Source organism: Neltuma alba, unplaced genomic scaffold, assembly GCF_004799145.2.
Source record: "Neltuma alba isolate B1F8T4 unplaced genomic scaffold, ASM479914v2 tig00011150_pilon, whole genome shotgun sequence".
NCBI classification, from domain to species: domain Eukaryota; kingdom Viridiplantae; phylum Streptophyta; class Magnoliopsida; order Fabales; family Fabaceae; genus Neltuma; species Neltuma alba.
In genome coordinates this window covers 43,825-58,243 of record NW_021635884.1, presented here as the reverse complement: position 1 = coordinate 58,243, position 14,419 = coordinate 43,825, and the positions used below count along the sequence as shown (strand labels likewise).

Below are 14,419 nucleotides of genomic sequence, written 5' to 3'. Positions count from 1 at the left end.
AATATTTTCATCCAATCACAATTAATCCAATTTATTCCTAATAAATGCAATTAAGCCCAATTTAATTGATAAAAATCCCAATTTTAAGGTATGTAGGCTTTAAAGGGTCAGCCCTTTTAGGTCCTGGCCCTTAAGGGCTAGCCCTTTAGGGCCGGGCTGGCCTTTATTGACAGCTCCAGCGATGGGTGGGTGATCAAAGCTTATCTGGCAGATCCTGTGTCATAACATGCGCTAAGGTTATTTCTATCTTGGGCTGGAGGGTTGTTTGGGCTAGCTTCATCGTAGAACGAGAAGCTCCTTTCTAATTCTGATGGGCTAGAAGATGGACTTGAGGGGTAGTTTGTACTTGGAGATGCCTCAAATTCACCCAGATCATGTGGTCTGTAGGATTCACTCTTATTTTGCACTTCTCTTTCCAGTGTGAGAGCTCAAATCCCTTTGGTCAAATATCCATATTAACTTCTCAACTCGTCTCCACTTTGGAGTACTGGGATCATACTGTAACCAGATTTCTCTGTGTTGGTATAGGAAGTTAATGGCGAAGATAATAAGAGCTAGGGCAGAAGCAACCCCTGCAATGAGAAAGAGTCCCCAGAAGCTTTCAAGTCCAAGACTGTTTGATGAAATTGAGGCATTAGAATCTGGGCAGTTGTTCTTTTTGAACCACGCATTTTCTATGGCCTTCATTTGATCTCCCTGTGTCACATTCAGGATTGCCCTTGAAATGTCGCCAACAAGAGGGGAACCTTTAGGGAATGCCTGTAATTTATGTCAAAAAAATAAAACAAGATAAGGTAGAATTTTAATAAGGAGAACAAGATGTGAAATTCCCAACACAACACAACTTACAAAGCCAAAGCCCCCAGTTTTGAAAGTCGGATCAACCATGGTGTATTTGGAGCAGTAATTCCCAGAAAGAGTTTCACATATGGAATTTCATCAAACAGTTCCTTTTTCAAACAGTTCATGGCAATCCTCTGTCGCATGGTAAGTTTTGAGCTGATAATCTAGAAAACCCATATCCTTTAGAAGTCCATATAAAAAAGAACCATCCAAGTAACCAACATTTAATCGGCTCTTTAAAAGTAGATTTTCATCTGTCATAGTGGGGCTGAGCTGCTCAACTGTTAAAAGCGTCGTCAAACTCGCGGTATAACTCTGAACCAGAATAAGAATCACAAAGACCCATACGATGACAACAAATCTGCTCAGGTTGCTCAAAACTCTCTCTCCTACAGTACCATTCAATCTATTAACGAGTTATTTACACCTTAATCGAAATCATTCAAGAAAAGTAAGAAGGGTAGGGCTTACGATGGGCAAAAACCATAGTTGAGAATGAAAACCATAAGCTGGTGCCAATCTGGTGCAGTGGAGGCCCTCTGAAATGTTCATTAATTCGGTGTTCAAGCACCCACACAACAAAGCCAACAAATACAAAGGAACATGCAATTGTCGCCCAGAGATCCCAAGTCAGTGGTTAAGAAGGCCCATGCATTCTTCTGTCTCTTGTCTTTCATCGGAACTACCATCGTTACACCAGATTCCGTGTACGGCAAAGTGAAATCCATATAGTTAGACCTGTTTGCTGTGATTGTTATATCCCCCACCACGGCATCAAAGTTCTGTATAAAAGATTAACGACTTTTGTCATGATTTATTTGAAGTAAATTTGATGAAGGGAACTATATCAAAGTGGAATTGATTACCCCAAAATAAACTTGGCTGATCAGCTCATTATATGATCCTGCACTCTGGCGATTGGGTTTAGCAAAAGGGATAAATTCATAAGGTAAGGCATAAGGGAGCACTTCCAGCACTGCCACGAACACATCGATGCTAAATCCAGTGACCTGTGTTCTATTAGTAATGGGGTCATGAGATACATCCACGAATTCAGGATAACCATTTTTCACCGGCACCCCTATCCTCAGCTTCCTCTCAGTTGTGGGGATTTCCCATCCCTTTGGGACAGAGTTCGTGTCCCCTGGCCATATAATCGAACCTAATTGATTCCTTGACGTAGAATACGTTGGTGTTAGTTGAGTCCAGATTTCTGACTATTCCGTTTTGTGATGTCCAAAATCCTATCCGTTTCCCTCCATTTCCAATCACATTCAATATCTCAAACGTCGAAGCTTGCAGTTGCCTCTTAACAATGCTGAATTCTCCACTGAGGCCTGTGAATGTAGTGTCTGATAAGGCTTCACGCAGCTTTTCACCACTTTTTGAAACTCCAATCCTTTCCAAATCAGTTGAATTGGACGAAGCATTGCTCGCATCAAACCCAAGATTGTTGGTGTCAACCTTCTCAATAGCCATAGCTAACGCTGCGGCAGCATCGTAAGCCCATACTCCAAAAGCATTCAAATCAGCATCAACAAGGGTTGGATTGTCTTGTAGGAATCTTCTTTTCCATCGAACCTTGAATTCGTCCAACCGCTCTGTTTTGGGAATATAGGTCCTCACCCCCAGCACCCCTTCCATTGATTCTATGACTGAGGAATTCAAAGAGCTTAATTCATTAGCCAAACCATCTGTCACGATCCAAACGTAGCCCTTGCTCATCATTCCAATCTGTCTTGCAATGTTGAAGAGTCTCACGCCCGGATTGGGGTTCATGTGCACAACAAACACTCTGGTTTGCATGGTCATCAACTTGTAGTGCTCTGCTCTGATATCTTCAACAGTGGCTGAAGCTGAAAGAGGACTCTGATATGGGATTCGAACGTACACTTGTTGAAGAGCATTAGTCAAGAAGGGTATGACCCCCTTCCCATACTCGTTGTCTACGTAAATGGGTATTGCTTCTTTCCACCCAAAAGCCTGTGCGACTGCACCAATGGCGTTCACCTGAGCTGAAACGGTTTGTGTAATTCGAAAAAATATGAACTTGGAAGAGAAGCCAGAGAAGGACTTGTTGCTGAGAAGGTTATGATGGGAACACGAGCTTTGTCTCCCAGACTGATCAGAAAGTTGGCTTGCATTGACGTGAATGGACCAATTATGGCCTGCACTTTCTCTGATTTTATGAGATCTAGACCTGTTGATCAAGAAAATCTGCAAATCAGATGTATGTCTGGCTCGTGTTCTTTCGTAAAGAAATAAATTGTTTCATGAAAAATAATTACGCAATTTGTCTGGTGGAATATGAAATTTTTTACTAGTGGCATTCTGGATTTAAAATTATATCACCTACTTCTACCCTATTAAAATATTATCATTGAACAGTTTGTGTTGATTACATGATATTATCATCAAACATGCCAAGGTGAGTATTTTTTTTTTTTTTTACCTGTGGAGGCTATATGCGTGTGAATCAAACAATATTTCGTTCAATTATAACATATGATGTTACTGAAATAATGCAACAGATCAAGGAAAGTTTCGTTTACAGAATAAATTGCAGACAATCACTGTGCCATTGAGATCTAGGACTGATATCAAATGGTGAAACTTAAAAGCTTTCCGACTCTCCCTTAATCAATGCGACATATTTATACAAGGCACAGGAATATGCAGAGAGTAATTAGAAGAGAACCCTGAGAAGCTGCAGGAAAAACGTCCGAGTGGGAATCCCTGACGATGAAGGCGAGCCTGGTTTTGTAATGAGAATGAGAGGCATAAAAGTCAGAGAGACATGTTGATACAGCTCAACCCCATTTTTGCTGCCGGGGAAGAAAGATCAAGTACGATTCCTACTTTCACTGGCACGCTTCTGTTTGTCTGTGCCATGCTGCACAGCGAACAGCATAAAGCCCACATAATTAAGACGATCAGTTTCCTCATCGTCTTGGAATTTCAAGCTTAACTTTGCTGATCATGGTGGAGTCTACCCAGAATGATGCATATTTATAGGCGTCGCGGGGTTTGACAAATTAATGAACTATATTTTTTAAGTTTTAAATGCGCGCGGATTACAAAGAGCCTACCACTATTGTCTCCCCGTATTCGGACTTACTGTATTCCAATTTCCACGTAGAAAACTTTTTTATGCTATAAAATTAATTCACCGAGCCCCATATAATTTACGAAATATGTAGTGTTTTTAAGAGAGAAAAAAAGAGAAGTGTGTATTACTTTTCCATTCCTTAATATAAGACTCATTTAACTAATTTGATTAGATTAAGAAAGTTAGGTAAGTTAGTTAATCATAAGAAAAGTGACACATTTTTCCTAAAACACTATCATTATCTTTCTTAATACCCCATCTCCCTCTTCTATTTGATTATGGTTTAAGGAGTATCTATAGTGGTAATTTAGAGAAAATTGATAAATATGAGAAATAAGTCTTATATTTAGGACTAAAATCAACTCAAGAATTGGGTTCTATATTAAGGATCGGAAGAGTAAAATTGTGAGAAATCGCAACGATAGTGCCTGGGTGGACACCGCATTGGCTCATTGACGTTTGACGAAGTCAAACTCCACTTGATTATTAACAAATAGATCCTTGATCATCACGCAGAAAAGTTTTGATTAGTTTGATCACTTTTTTTTTAATCACGACTGTACTATTCTTGAATTAATTCTGCACATCAATCACTAATCCCGATATTAGACAATTCAGAAAACGAAACTGATACAAGAAAAGTCATCCACGAGGTTTGTAAATGCTGTTTTTTTTTTTTGGCCAACTTATAAATGTTGTATTTGCCAGATTATATTGCACCATAAATAAATGAGAAACATTTATTTAAAGTATAACCATGAGGTTTTGTGAAGTCTAGTAGTTATGGTGCTGTTGGGTTGAAAAGAAAGCCTAGACTTTTGGATCATGTTAGTCCCTTCACTTCTAGTTTTCTTTTGTATGAATGGTTTTCTGATGAGAGATGTAGCCTTCTGTTTCTGCAGATCAAAAGGCTGATGTGGTAAGCTTGGGAGTTACAAGTGTGTTATTACTTTATGGAGATTTTTTTTTTTTATTTAATTCCACGACAATTCCCTTATTACTACTGCTAAATCAAAGGCTAGGTGTAATTATTTTATGGAGATTTTTTTTTTTGCCACTACTCAGGAAAAGGGGAATAAGTCAAATTAGGAAACGTTTGACCCAAAAAAGAAAGAACTTAATTAAGAAAGGATGTATCAGTATACTTAATGGACAGCCAATGACCTTTTTTAATTTGATATTCATGTGATGACCATTGATTACGTAGGATAACATTTCACAATTGATAGAAAATTTGCGCCGAACAGATTACAAGTCGACAGCTGGGTGAAATTAAAAAAAATATAGCATGTCATCTTATAAAAAATTATTATACTTTAATATAAAAAAATGATTATTCAAGTCAAGTAAGCATCAAGCGCTCCAACATGCCCTCAGTCCTCGCGCTAACTTCTCCAAAATAAATGGATTAATAAATACATAATTAACATTAATATAAGACCGGTCAATTAATTGCCTCCTGCAGTTAAAAGTCGAAGCTTCTTGTTCTTTTATAATATTTGGAGGCCGAAAATAACCTCTTGTAATTGACATCTCCATGTCTCGTCCTTTATTTGAAGGAACGGGCCATCACAGATCTCGGGCCCTATTTGATTTTTCTTCAAATTGTTTTTCCCCCCATTTTGGAAACACAGAAAAAGTTGTCGTATCTCTGATTTTAATTGAGCAACTAAATTTGTATAAAAAAAGAACTGAACAACTAAATTTAATATAATTTTTTATTTTGTTATTATTTTTTAAAGAAAACATAATATACGAGACGTCAATAAAAACTAATTATGAGCTGCAAATTTGTACAAATTTCAAATTTATTGAAAATATAGATAATAAAAATAAAACAACCAGAATGAATTTCCATGTAAATAGACTTTCCGTCATATGTTTTCCATTTTTCTGGGTTTCTCTTGTCATATTGGATCAGAGACTCGAGATACCAAATCAGCGTAGTCTTCGGCGGCCCAAAATCCAACAAACCGTCCTAGCTTTGGGCCATTGGCCCATTGGAAGCAACAAATCTCTCGCTCCCTCTCTCTAGCAAATCTCTACCACTTAATCTCTCTCTCTCTCTCCCCAACACATATATTATTAATTTCCCCCCTAAGTAACACACATATATTCATTGTGGGTAATTTATTACAACGTCTAATCCATGTGATAAAATGGGGTTCGAATCTCAAAATCAAACCTTTTCAACGAGGCAGGTAACATTTTGAAAGGGACTCCTTATCCTACTCGGATAACCACTTCCTCCCACTTGCTCTCAAGGGCGCAGGCGACCTTTCTAATCGCCAAACACGAAGGTTGTGAACTTTGTAACATGTGTAGTATATTCTTAAAGCTCAAAACAGTAGTGTTGCACAAACGTATATACATACAAATCTATTATGTGTGCGTATTATTCTTCAAAGCAAAGTCACTTGTGACAATAACTAAATATTTGCGTGGCATATATCCATCCCACAGAAACAGCTTAGCTGCCAACCTTTCAGTGGGCGATGGCCGATGATGCTAACTAATTCTCAGAAAGCATGTCAACGATCCTTACACGTAGCTCTGTTCATGTCCAAATATTTTTATTATTATTTCTCACAAAAGCATTTCTTTGATGATCTGCCTAACCTGCGCATATAAATATATATATATATTTATTGTCTCGAGGAGATTCCTGATACGATGCTTGGAGGTTGACACAGGTGAACTAGTTGGAGGCTGATCGAAGTTGCTTGTTTTAGCTTGAAAGTTAACTGGAATTGACCGAAACACCCCTGAGATGTCTAACACAAAAGCATGTATATATCTGCAAGTTGGAAACCGTGACACGTCACAGATGTAACAAATGATGAAAACCTAATAAAAATAGGAAGAAGAAGATGAAGATATTGGATATAACGGCGTGTAGTAGAATTTTGAAAAGGATTTGTTCTGAATTCTGATAGCAACACTTCACCGGCATTAAGTACAGTGTGACACAAGCAGAATATCAGATCCTTCAGGCGTGCTTCTCCCTGGATAATGATATCTGGATGGATATATATATATATATATATATAATACATTTATTCTTTCATTACATTTAGAGATTTATAATTCCAACTGAGCAGTCTTTCTCTCTCGCTGTGTTGTCTTCAATATATGGTGGTTTTTGATATGCTTATATGGCAGAGAACAATAGCTGCAATGGCGCATATATACAGATAATTGTTTTATTGATGATAAAGATCAAATCAACACAAATTATTCTCTGGATATTTATTTTTCCTTCCGGAGTTTGATTAGGAGTAGTAATTTCAGTGGAGAATAAACAGACAAATATGGGAGCAGAATAATTTTTCTGAGACAGAATATTCTGATTTGTTATAGATTTAGCCTACCTATTTCAGTAGATTTGCCCCAAAGTATTCATCCACATTTATCAAAGTAAAATTCACGTGGAAACCCGAGGTTGAACTGCAGAGTCGCAGCGTGCTAGCTGTATATCTATAATAATATATATATCCAGAAGCATATAAATATAATTAAAATAAGATTATATTGTTGTTGAACTACTGATGAAGCGATACGTCACGCATCCACTCAAGTCGAAGATACATGGGATTAGAATTCTCTCCCTCTCACTTCTCCTGGATTGCAACAAAAGATTCCAACACCAAATCTCTACACAGTGATTAGATTATTATCGACGCTAACTTTTCATTATAGCAAAATGAAACCAGGACAAGTGCTCTATCCACTTTTGATGCTCAGTGTCCACAGCACGTAGATAAATATGTAAACGTCGTTATAATAACAAATTCTATTTTTATATATTATTAAATGAGGCCATCATTAGTAAGAACCAAGTAGTGTTTATGGTTCAAATATATGAAACTATTATATTAATGCTAACCTCCATCCGTTAATGATTGAGGCTGTGAATAGAAACAAAGACGCTGACGTATCATCCATTAATTTCAACAATATAATCCTCTTTCTTTCAACTTCAAGCCAATAACCTTTTCAGAAAGTTGCAGCTATATATGTCTGCACAATCTTTTTGAAATAGATCTGGCGTCAACTTGAATGAGTTATATATATGACCCACATGCCACTAATTCAATCATATCGATGAGAATACTTGATATATATAGTTTTCATAAATATCTTTCTAATCTTTCTACCCCCCTAGCTTCCTGTACTAGATCTGGCTTCAACTCTGATGAATTATGACCCACGCAGCACTCAAACATGAGGAGAACATAATAATACTACATACGGCTTTCCAGGCTTCGCAGCCACCAAACCAAGTGCTGTGGGAGATTTGAGTTGCTAGTTTGTATATGTGGGTTTTTTGTGAATTGGATTTTGTTCTTTTGTGTAGATAATGGAGCATTTTTATGAAGCTAATGCACCTTATTAATTATATGGTTAGTGGTTAATGCATATCATCAAGGGCGCATCACTTAATAAATATATACAATAAAGAATATAAATAAATATACATATATAAAGGAGGCCGAGTACAAGACATAGAATCTGGTGGTTTGTCAGTGATGAGTCACCAGCTAGTGAGTATGGGGAACAAATTAAAGTGACTAGAAAAATTCGACGACATAAAATTTGGAGGGCATTTCAACTCCGAGTGGCCTCCATGTAATGGGTAGGGAATATATTTTTGACGCAATAAGCATCAAGGTGGACATTACAAGATGCCAAATGAAAAAAATTAAAAAAGTGGCCCCTATATATGTGTAGCCCGATCCCAAACTCTTAATCTTTCAGGTTCTATTTGATAGAAGGAAACGAATGAGAAGCAGATAGAATATGGAATCAACTGCATGTCTACGTCACAAAGGAGATCGTAAAGTAGTATAGTTAATCGTTTCCTTCTCCTAATTAAAATTGCAAGATTGAGTTTAATAAGTTGTCGTATCTCCCTCACATGAAATGAGACACGCATAATTAACCTTATTTAAAGCTAAAACCGATGTGTACTTGTTTAAGCAAGGATTAGGTGCTTATATATGCTGAAAAGACTCAACTACTGAATACTGAACAGCTCGATGAATCAGAAGAGAGAGACATTATGTTCTATGAGGATAAGGATGAGGAAAAGAACACAGTTCCATGGGGAGAAACGTACGGCTCAAGTCTATAATAAATAATAATATACAAGGAACCAGAAGTTACAGTGGTGATATGTAGATACTGGGTCCTGCTTATCTCTAGTTAAGAGTGTATGGAATGAAAAGAATTCCGAGAATCCTGGCAGAATTAAAGTTAATTATGGGTGGCGTTTGGGTAAATGATGGAGTCATGGCAGAAGATATGGATCCAAAAATATTATATATAATGAATAATGGAATTAGATTATGAAGGGGATTAATATATATATATATATATATATATAGATGGAGGCATCATCAGTTTCCAAATTAAAATATCAAGAAATTGAAGAATCAGGAGCTAGAAATGGAAAGGGACGGGTGTATAGTAGCAATCTGAGCCAGGCTCATGGCAGATGGCTAGCACAGGCCGGTGAGCAAAGGCACCCAAGTTGGCACCACTAGGTAATCTACACTGTACGTCTGTTTGTCGGAGAATGAAAAGGACTCGCATTTTCGCTGCTTTTGTTTTGTTTTCTTCTTCTTTTCTTCTTTTTTATATACCAACATAATTCCACATATTGTAAATAAAATAAAATTAATTTGTATAGAAAAATAATAACATTTCATGAATCGCGCCAGTGCATTATATGATAATTATAGTCAGTATGATGAATTGGATTTGATGATATACATAGAGAGTGTTATGAAAAGAGATAAACAGGACTAACTATAAGTGATTGATATAACATGGCGGCCAAACGAAGTAGACAAGTGAGGTGAAAGCACTATATAATAATTATGCACCTCAAACCAGATTGGACAGCGGGGGGATGCCAAGGGAAGAGGCTGCTAGATATGAAGAAACACAAAAGATATCCTAAATATATGGCTGATGCACCTTATTATGCCCAAATACAATTATGATTTAGCTAATCATGATTATTATGTACTGATACTGATAAAAAATGGAAGCTTAATCATGGGTATGCCTTCTTATGTGTTATATATCTGGGTCCGTGCCTCCACTCATCAACATTATTATCCCAACTCTATATCATTACAGTCAGAACTTCTTTCTCCTATATTATGTATATTCTCCACTAGTGTTATCGACCAGTACGACCAACCGATAATCGAACTGAATTTTAATTTCTTCGTATTAATTATATATGACTAGGAAAATTTTGATCCAACATTTAGAATTACCTAAAGAAATGTACTTTTCCGTCCCTTCCCTCTGCTTTCACCAGTTCTGTATAACTATGGTCTATGGGGTGTGTGGCATTTCTGAAGGCCCCAAACTTTGCAGGAGTTAAATGGGATTTAGAGGAAGCACTCAATAGAATCGTTAAGATTAAACAGCCTACTTAATATAATGTGCCCTATTTTCTTTAATTTGTATGGATTTTTTATAACATTATTATTATTATTTTTAAAAAAAGGACGGAAGAAGAATATTTAAAAGTGGCACCACGCAAGTGTCCACACTCAGCAGGGACTACACGTCCCACTGTTTCATTACAGTGGAAAGAATCCACGTGATGAATTGCTAACCATTATTTAAGGTATGTTTGGAACAACTTATAAATAGTTTATAAACCACTTTTTAATAGTGATTTAAACAATACAAGACAAGTATATGAGAGAGGTTTAATTTATTTCGACTTACGTGAAACGTGTTTATAAGGGATTTCCACCGCTCTACCAAACGGGATCTTAAAAGAAAACTTGCCTCTGAAATTACTTTTATTTCAGAAGAATATCATACCCTTTTTCTCCCGTTCCCAAAGAAAAAGTTAGTATTCTTGAGTATTCTCAAATAAAAGAAAAAAGTGTTCCTATGTTTTTCTGGATTTCTGAAAAGTGTATATTTCTGCCAAGTCCGATTTGAATGTTTCTTAAAAAAAAAAAAATCATATTTTATATATTTGTTGGCTTTTGAGAGAATCTCAGTTATATTATCCTATAAACACACATCTTCCATAGAACTTTAAAGACCCATATATATATATTTGTGCATCAGGGTGTTTCCACATCAGAACAATTTTAAAAAGCGCTTTTGTTTCCCGTAAAATATAATATTTTATTACCCGACATATAATGTATATATTATGAATCAACAAAGTCTAAGAGTCAAATATGTAAAGTTGATGGTATAACAAGAACATGAACCATAGGATAAAAACTAAAAACAGACACAATATATGAATGACAGAAAATAAAACTACCTGAGCCAATTTTATAATCACTGGCCTAAATATATATATATATATATATATATATTTGCAGGTTTTGTTTTATTATAAAGCACAAAACATCACAAACGATGTCACGTCGTGGCACCAGTGGTCAGCATATCAGCCCATGGTAGTTCGTACTGGAATGAAACTACAACAATTTCCCCACTCACGCATATATATATATATATATATATATATAATACAAATAGTCGCCACCATTAAGATGAAAATGAAGCAATTTTTATTATTGCTCATTCAAAAATCGATGATGGCACAGGAATACGATTAAACAGTGAGATCATTAAATACTATCTTCGGACTTGATATAAAAATTAATTTAATATTAAATTTGATTTTAAATATAAGATCTTAATCTATTTATATCTTTTTTTTTAAAACAGTCGCTCTAATAGTTACACATGTTAAATGTTTTATCAAATAATAGTTCTAATTAATACACATGAATAATAGGAGTATTTTAAAAAAGACAATTTAATACTATTTATTACAAATAATTGACTTAACTCAAATTAATCAATTAATTGTTAAACACCTCACAGAGATGGGAGCAGTTTTGCATGATATGGAACGATATTTTGACTACCAATGACGAAGTGAATTTCATGAGCGAGTTTAATGCCGATTAGTCAAAAAGTCATCCACGTCTGTTCAGAGTACAAGGGGACCATACACATTAAAAGGAACTGACTAAAGTTGTTGTTAAAATGAATTTAATTAATAAACCATGAATCGGTTCTTGTTTTCACGTGGTACATCACATAGATATGGCATCAAAGATCCATTGACTTGCAGCGTTGTGGATGTGAGTCATGGAGCAATATGTGACAATTCAAGTGGTAACTTGGTGAGGGAATAACAGCAGCATTTGAGGAGTGTGATTTGGGAGGATATAATGGATGGGAATATAATGTTATTACACCACCAATTAAATCAAGAATTTAATTGGAGCAGTGCAGATGTGAAAGCACATAAGCAAAAGAGTGAAAATGAACAGCAATTGGATGTGGGATGTGAATTAATGATTGTTGTGTAGTTATAGGAAGCTCACACCCAAATGAATAGGAACCCCACATGAAATGAAGTTTGCATTTTAAATCAGATAAAGGGGAATGCAAAATGATGAAACAAAAGGAAAGCTGTATTAGCTTTGTTTCCACTTTGCCCACACTTGGTATTCTCTTTTATCACCCTACTTGATCTTTTTTGTGTCGTTCTTTTCATTATGCCATCGCCCGCTTAGTGCGCTTTCACTGTGCCCCTCCTCCCTCCCCTCCCCTCCCCTCCCCAGTGGATTACTCTCCCTCTCTCTCTAATTTCCCTGTCATTTTAATATTGTTCCTCAATTACTAAAATAATATAATTATGACATCATCTCCCCTCAAGCGTTCCTTTCCATGCGCATTATTGGGCAGTGTTAGTGGAGTCTGAGAATATTAACACTGCCTCTTTCCTTGCCTGCGCATCTCATAAAGCAACAATATTATCATTTTCTGCATCTCCTTATTTTCTTCATCCTAGCCCCACTCTTCCCGAATACCAGATTAAAAGCTAAATGACATTGTTCCCATGTGACATCATCCTGTCTCCATCCGCCATTAACATCTTCTCCCTGATCTCTCTGTCTCTGGGTATGCCCGTTTGTGCAGACAAAAAGCCATTTCTCTCACAAATTTGAATGACCACATCTCATTCATATTCTTAGGCAGTACTCCCAAATTTCATTGCCAAACAGACAACATTTGAGAGGCAAAACATCCCTTTCTGTCTTCAATCGCCCTCCGTTCTGCAGCGAAACATGAATATAGTTAACCCTTTTTTTCTGACTTGTTATATTCTGAAGCAAAAGAATCACTATAATTAGTATTTGTATATGATCAATGTTATATATGAGAATTATAAATTCTCATACGATGTGAAAGCAGTAACTGAAATCATCAGGGGAAGAAGGAATAAATCCCGCGAAGGGGACCCACACCACGCTTTAAGTCCAATCAAAAACACAAGATTAGCACCACCTAACCCATGATCAAACGCAAGGGTTGGTTACTATTACCGCTGCCTATTCAAGTAACCCTGTGCTCTGTCCCCTTTGCCAAGTCCCGTGCAAAAAAAGCCAACACAAGTGTCCCGTGCATCGCACGGCTGTCCAATCATCTTCATCTACACTTCTTTCTTTCTCGCTCCTTATAAATACCCTGCCTCTCCTCTCCCTTCTTCTTCACTTCACATTCACATTCACATTCTTCCCCTACATCTAACCATCCTCTACTTTCTCTTTACTCCCACAGTAAAAGCTACCCAAAAAGCTGAAATGAGAACTGTTCCCAACTCTTTCAGTCCCTCAAGTTCCCTGGCCCCTGGTGCTTCTTCATTGAGCTCTGTGCAACGCTCTCCATGGCACTCTCCGGTTCCTTACCTCTTCGGAGGGCTCGCTGCCATGCTGGGCCTCATAGCCTTTGCTCTTTTGATCTTGGCTTGTTCTTACTGGAAACTTTCTGGTTTCTTGCAAAGCGAAGAAGGGTCCGAGCGAGACCTGGAGAGCGGCGATGTCCAGAAACAGAGTGACTCTGCCAACAACGAAACCGTCACCGTCTTCGAGGAGAAGATTCTGGTCATCATGGCTGGAGATGAGAATCCCACATTCTTGGCCACCCCTGTCTGCTCTAAGGCTTCATCTCTGGGAGATGGAATTTGCAAGGTTGGTGTCGACGCTCAAGAGAGATCTGAGAAACAGGAGAAGGAGACGGAGTGCGAAAATCAACAAGGTAACCAAGACGAGCAACGACAAAACCAGCAATGAAGACAAGTTTCCTGCCTCCTCCTTTTGGTCTTGTTTGTTTTAGATCTTAGATTTGAGCGCGAGGGAGTGTGAGAAATTGAGAATCACATTTGTCTTCATTATTTGTGACCATTTTTACTTCTCCTTGTTTTTATTTTGCCCGTTTTCTGGGTTTTGGGCCATCGACCTTATTGGTCTTCCATGATTCGGGAAGTGTAAATTCTAGTCGAGAAGAACTTATAAATGACGAGCCATGTTTCACTCAGAGGACAGCCAGATGGCAGTACTAGAATATATAAGGCGTCATCACTTGTGTTAGTTTCTTCACATATTGCAGAACTTA

At 37.1% G+C, this 14,419-nt stretch overlaps 1 protein-coding gene and 1 pseudogene across 1 annotated transcript; one reads left to right on the top strand and one right to left on the bottom strand.

The window, feature by feature from the left end:
- Positions 1-200: 200 nt before the first annotated feature.
- Positions 201-3,789, bottom strand: LOC114761921 (glutamate receptor 2.7-like; annotated as a pseudogene).
- Positions 3,790-13,537: 9,748 nt separating this feature from the next.
- Positions 13,538-14,341, top strand: LOC114761914 (protein GLUTAMINE DUMPER 5-like). The gene has a single exon (XM_028951367.1). The coding sequence runs from the start codon at positions 13,609-13,611 to the stop codon at positions 14,095-14,097; it is 489 nt and encodes a 162-aa protein (XP_028807200.1). The 5' UTR covers positions 13,538-13,608; the 3' UTR covers positions 14,098-14,341.
- Positions 14,342-14,419: the final 78 nt, after the last annotated feature.

What these genes read in the sequence shown, in the direction of transcription:
- LOC114761914 (XM_028951367.1), top strand. Translation starts at nt 13,609, where the DNA reads ATGAGAACTGTTCCCAACTCTTTCAGTCCCTCAAGTTCCCTGGCCCCT.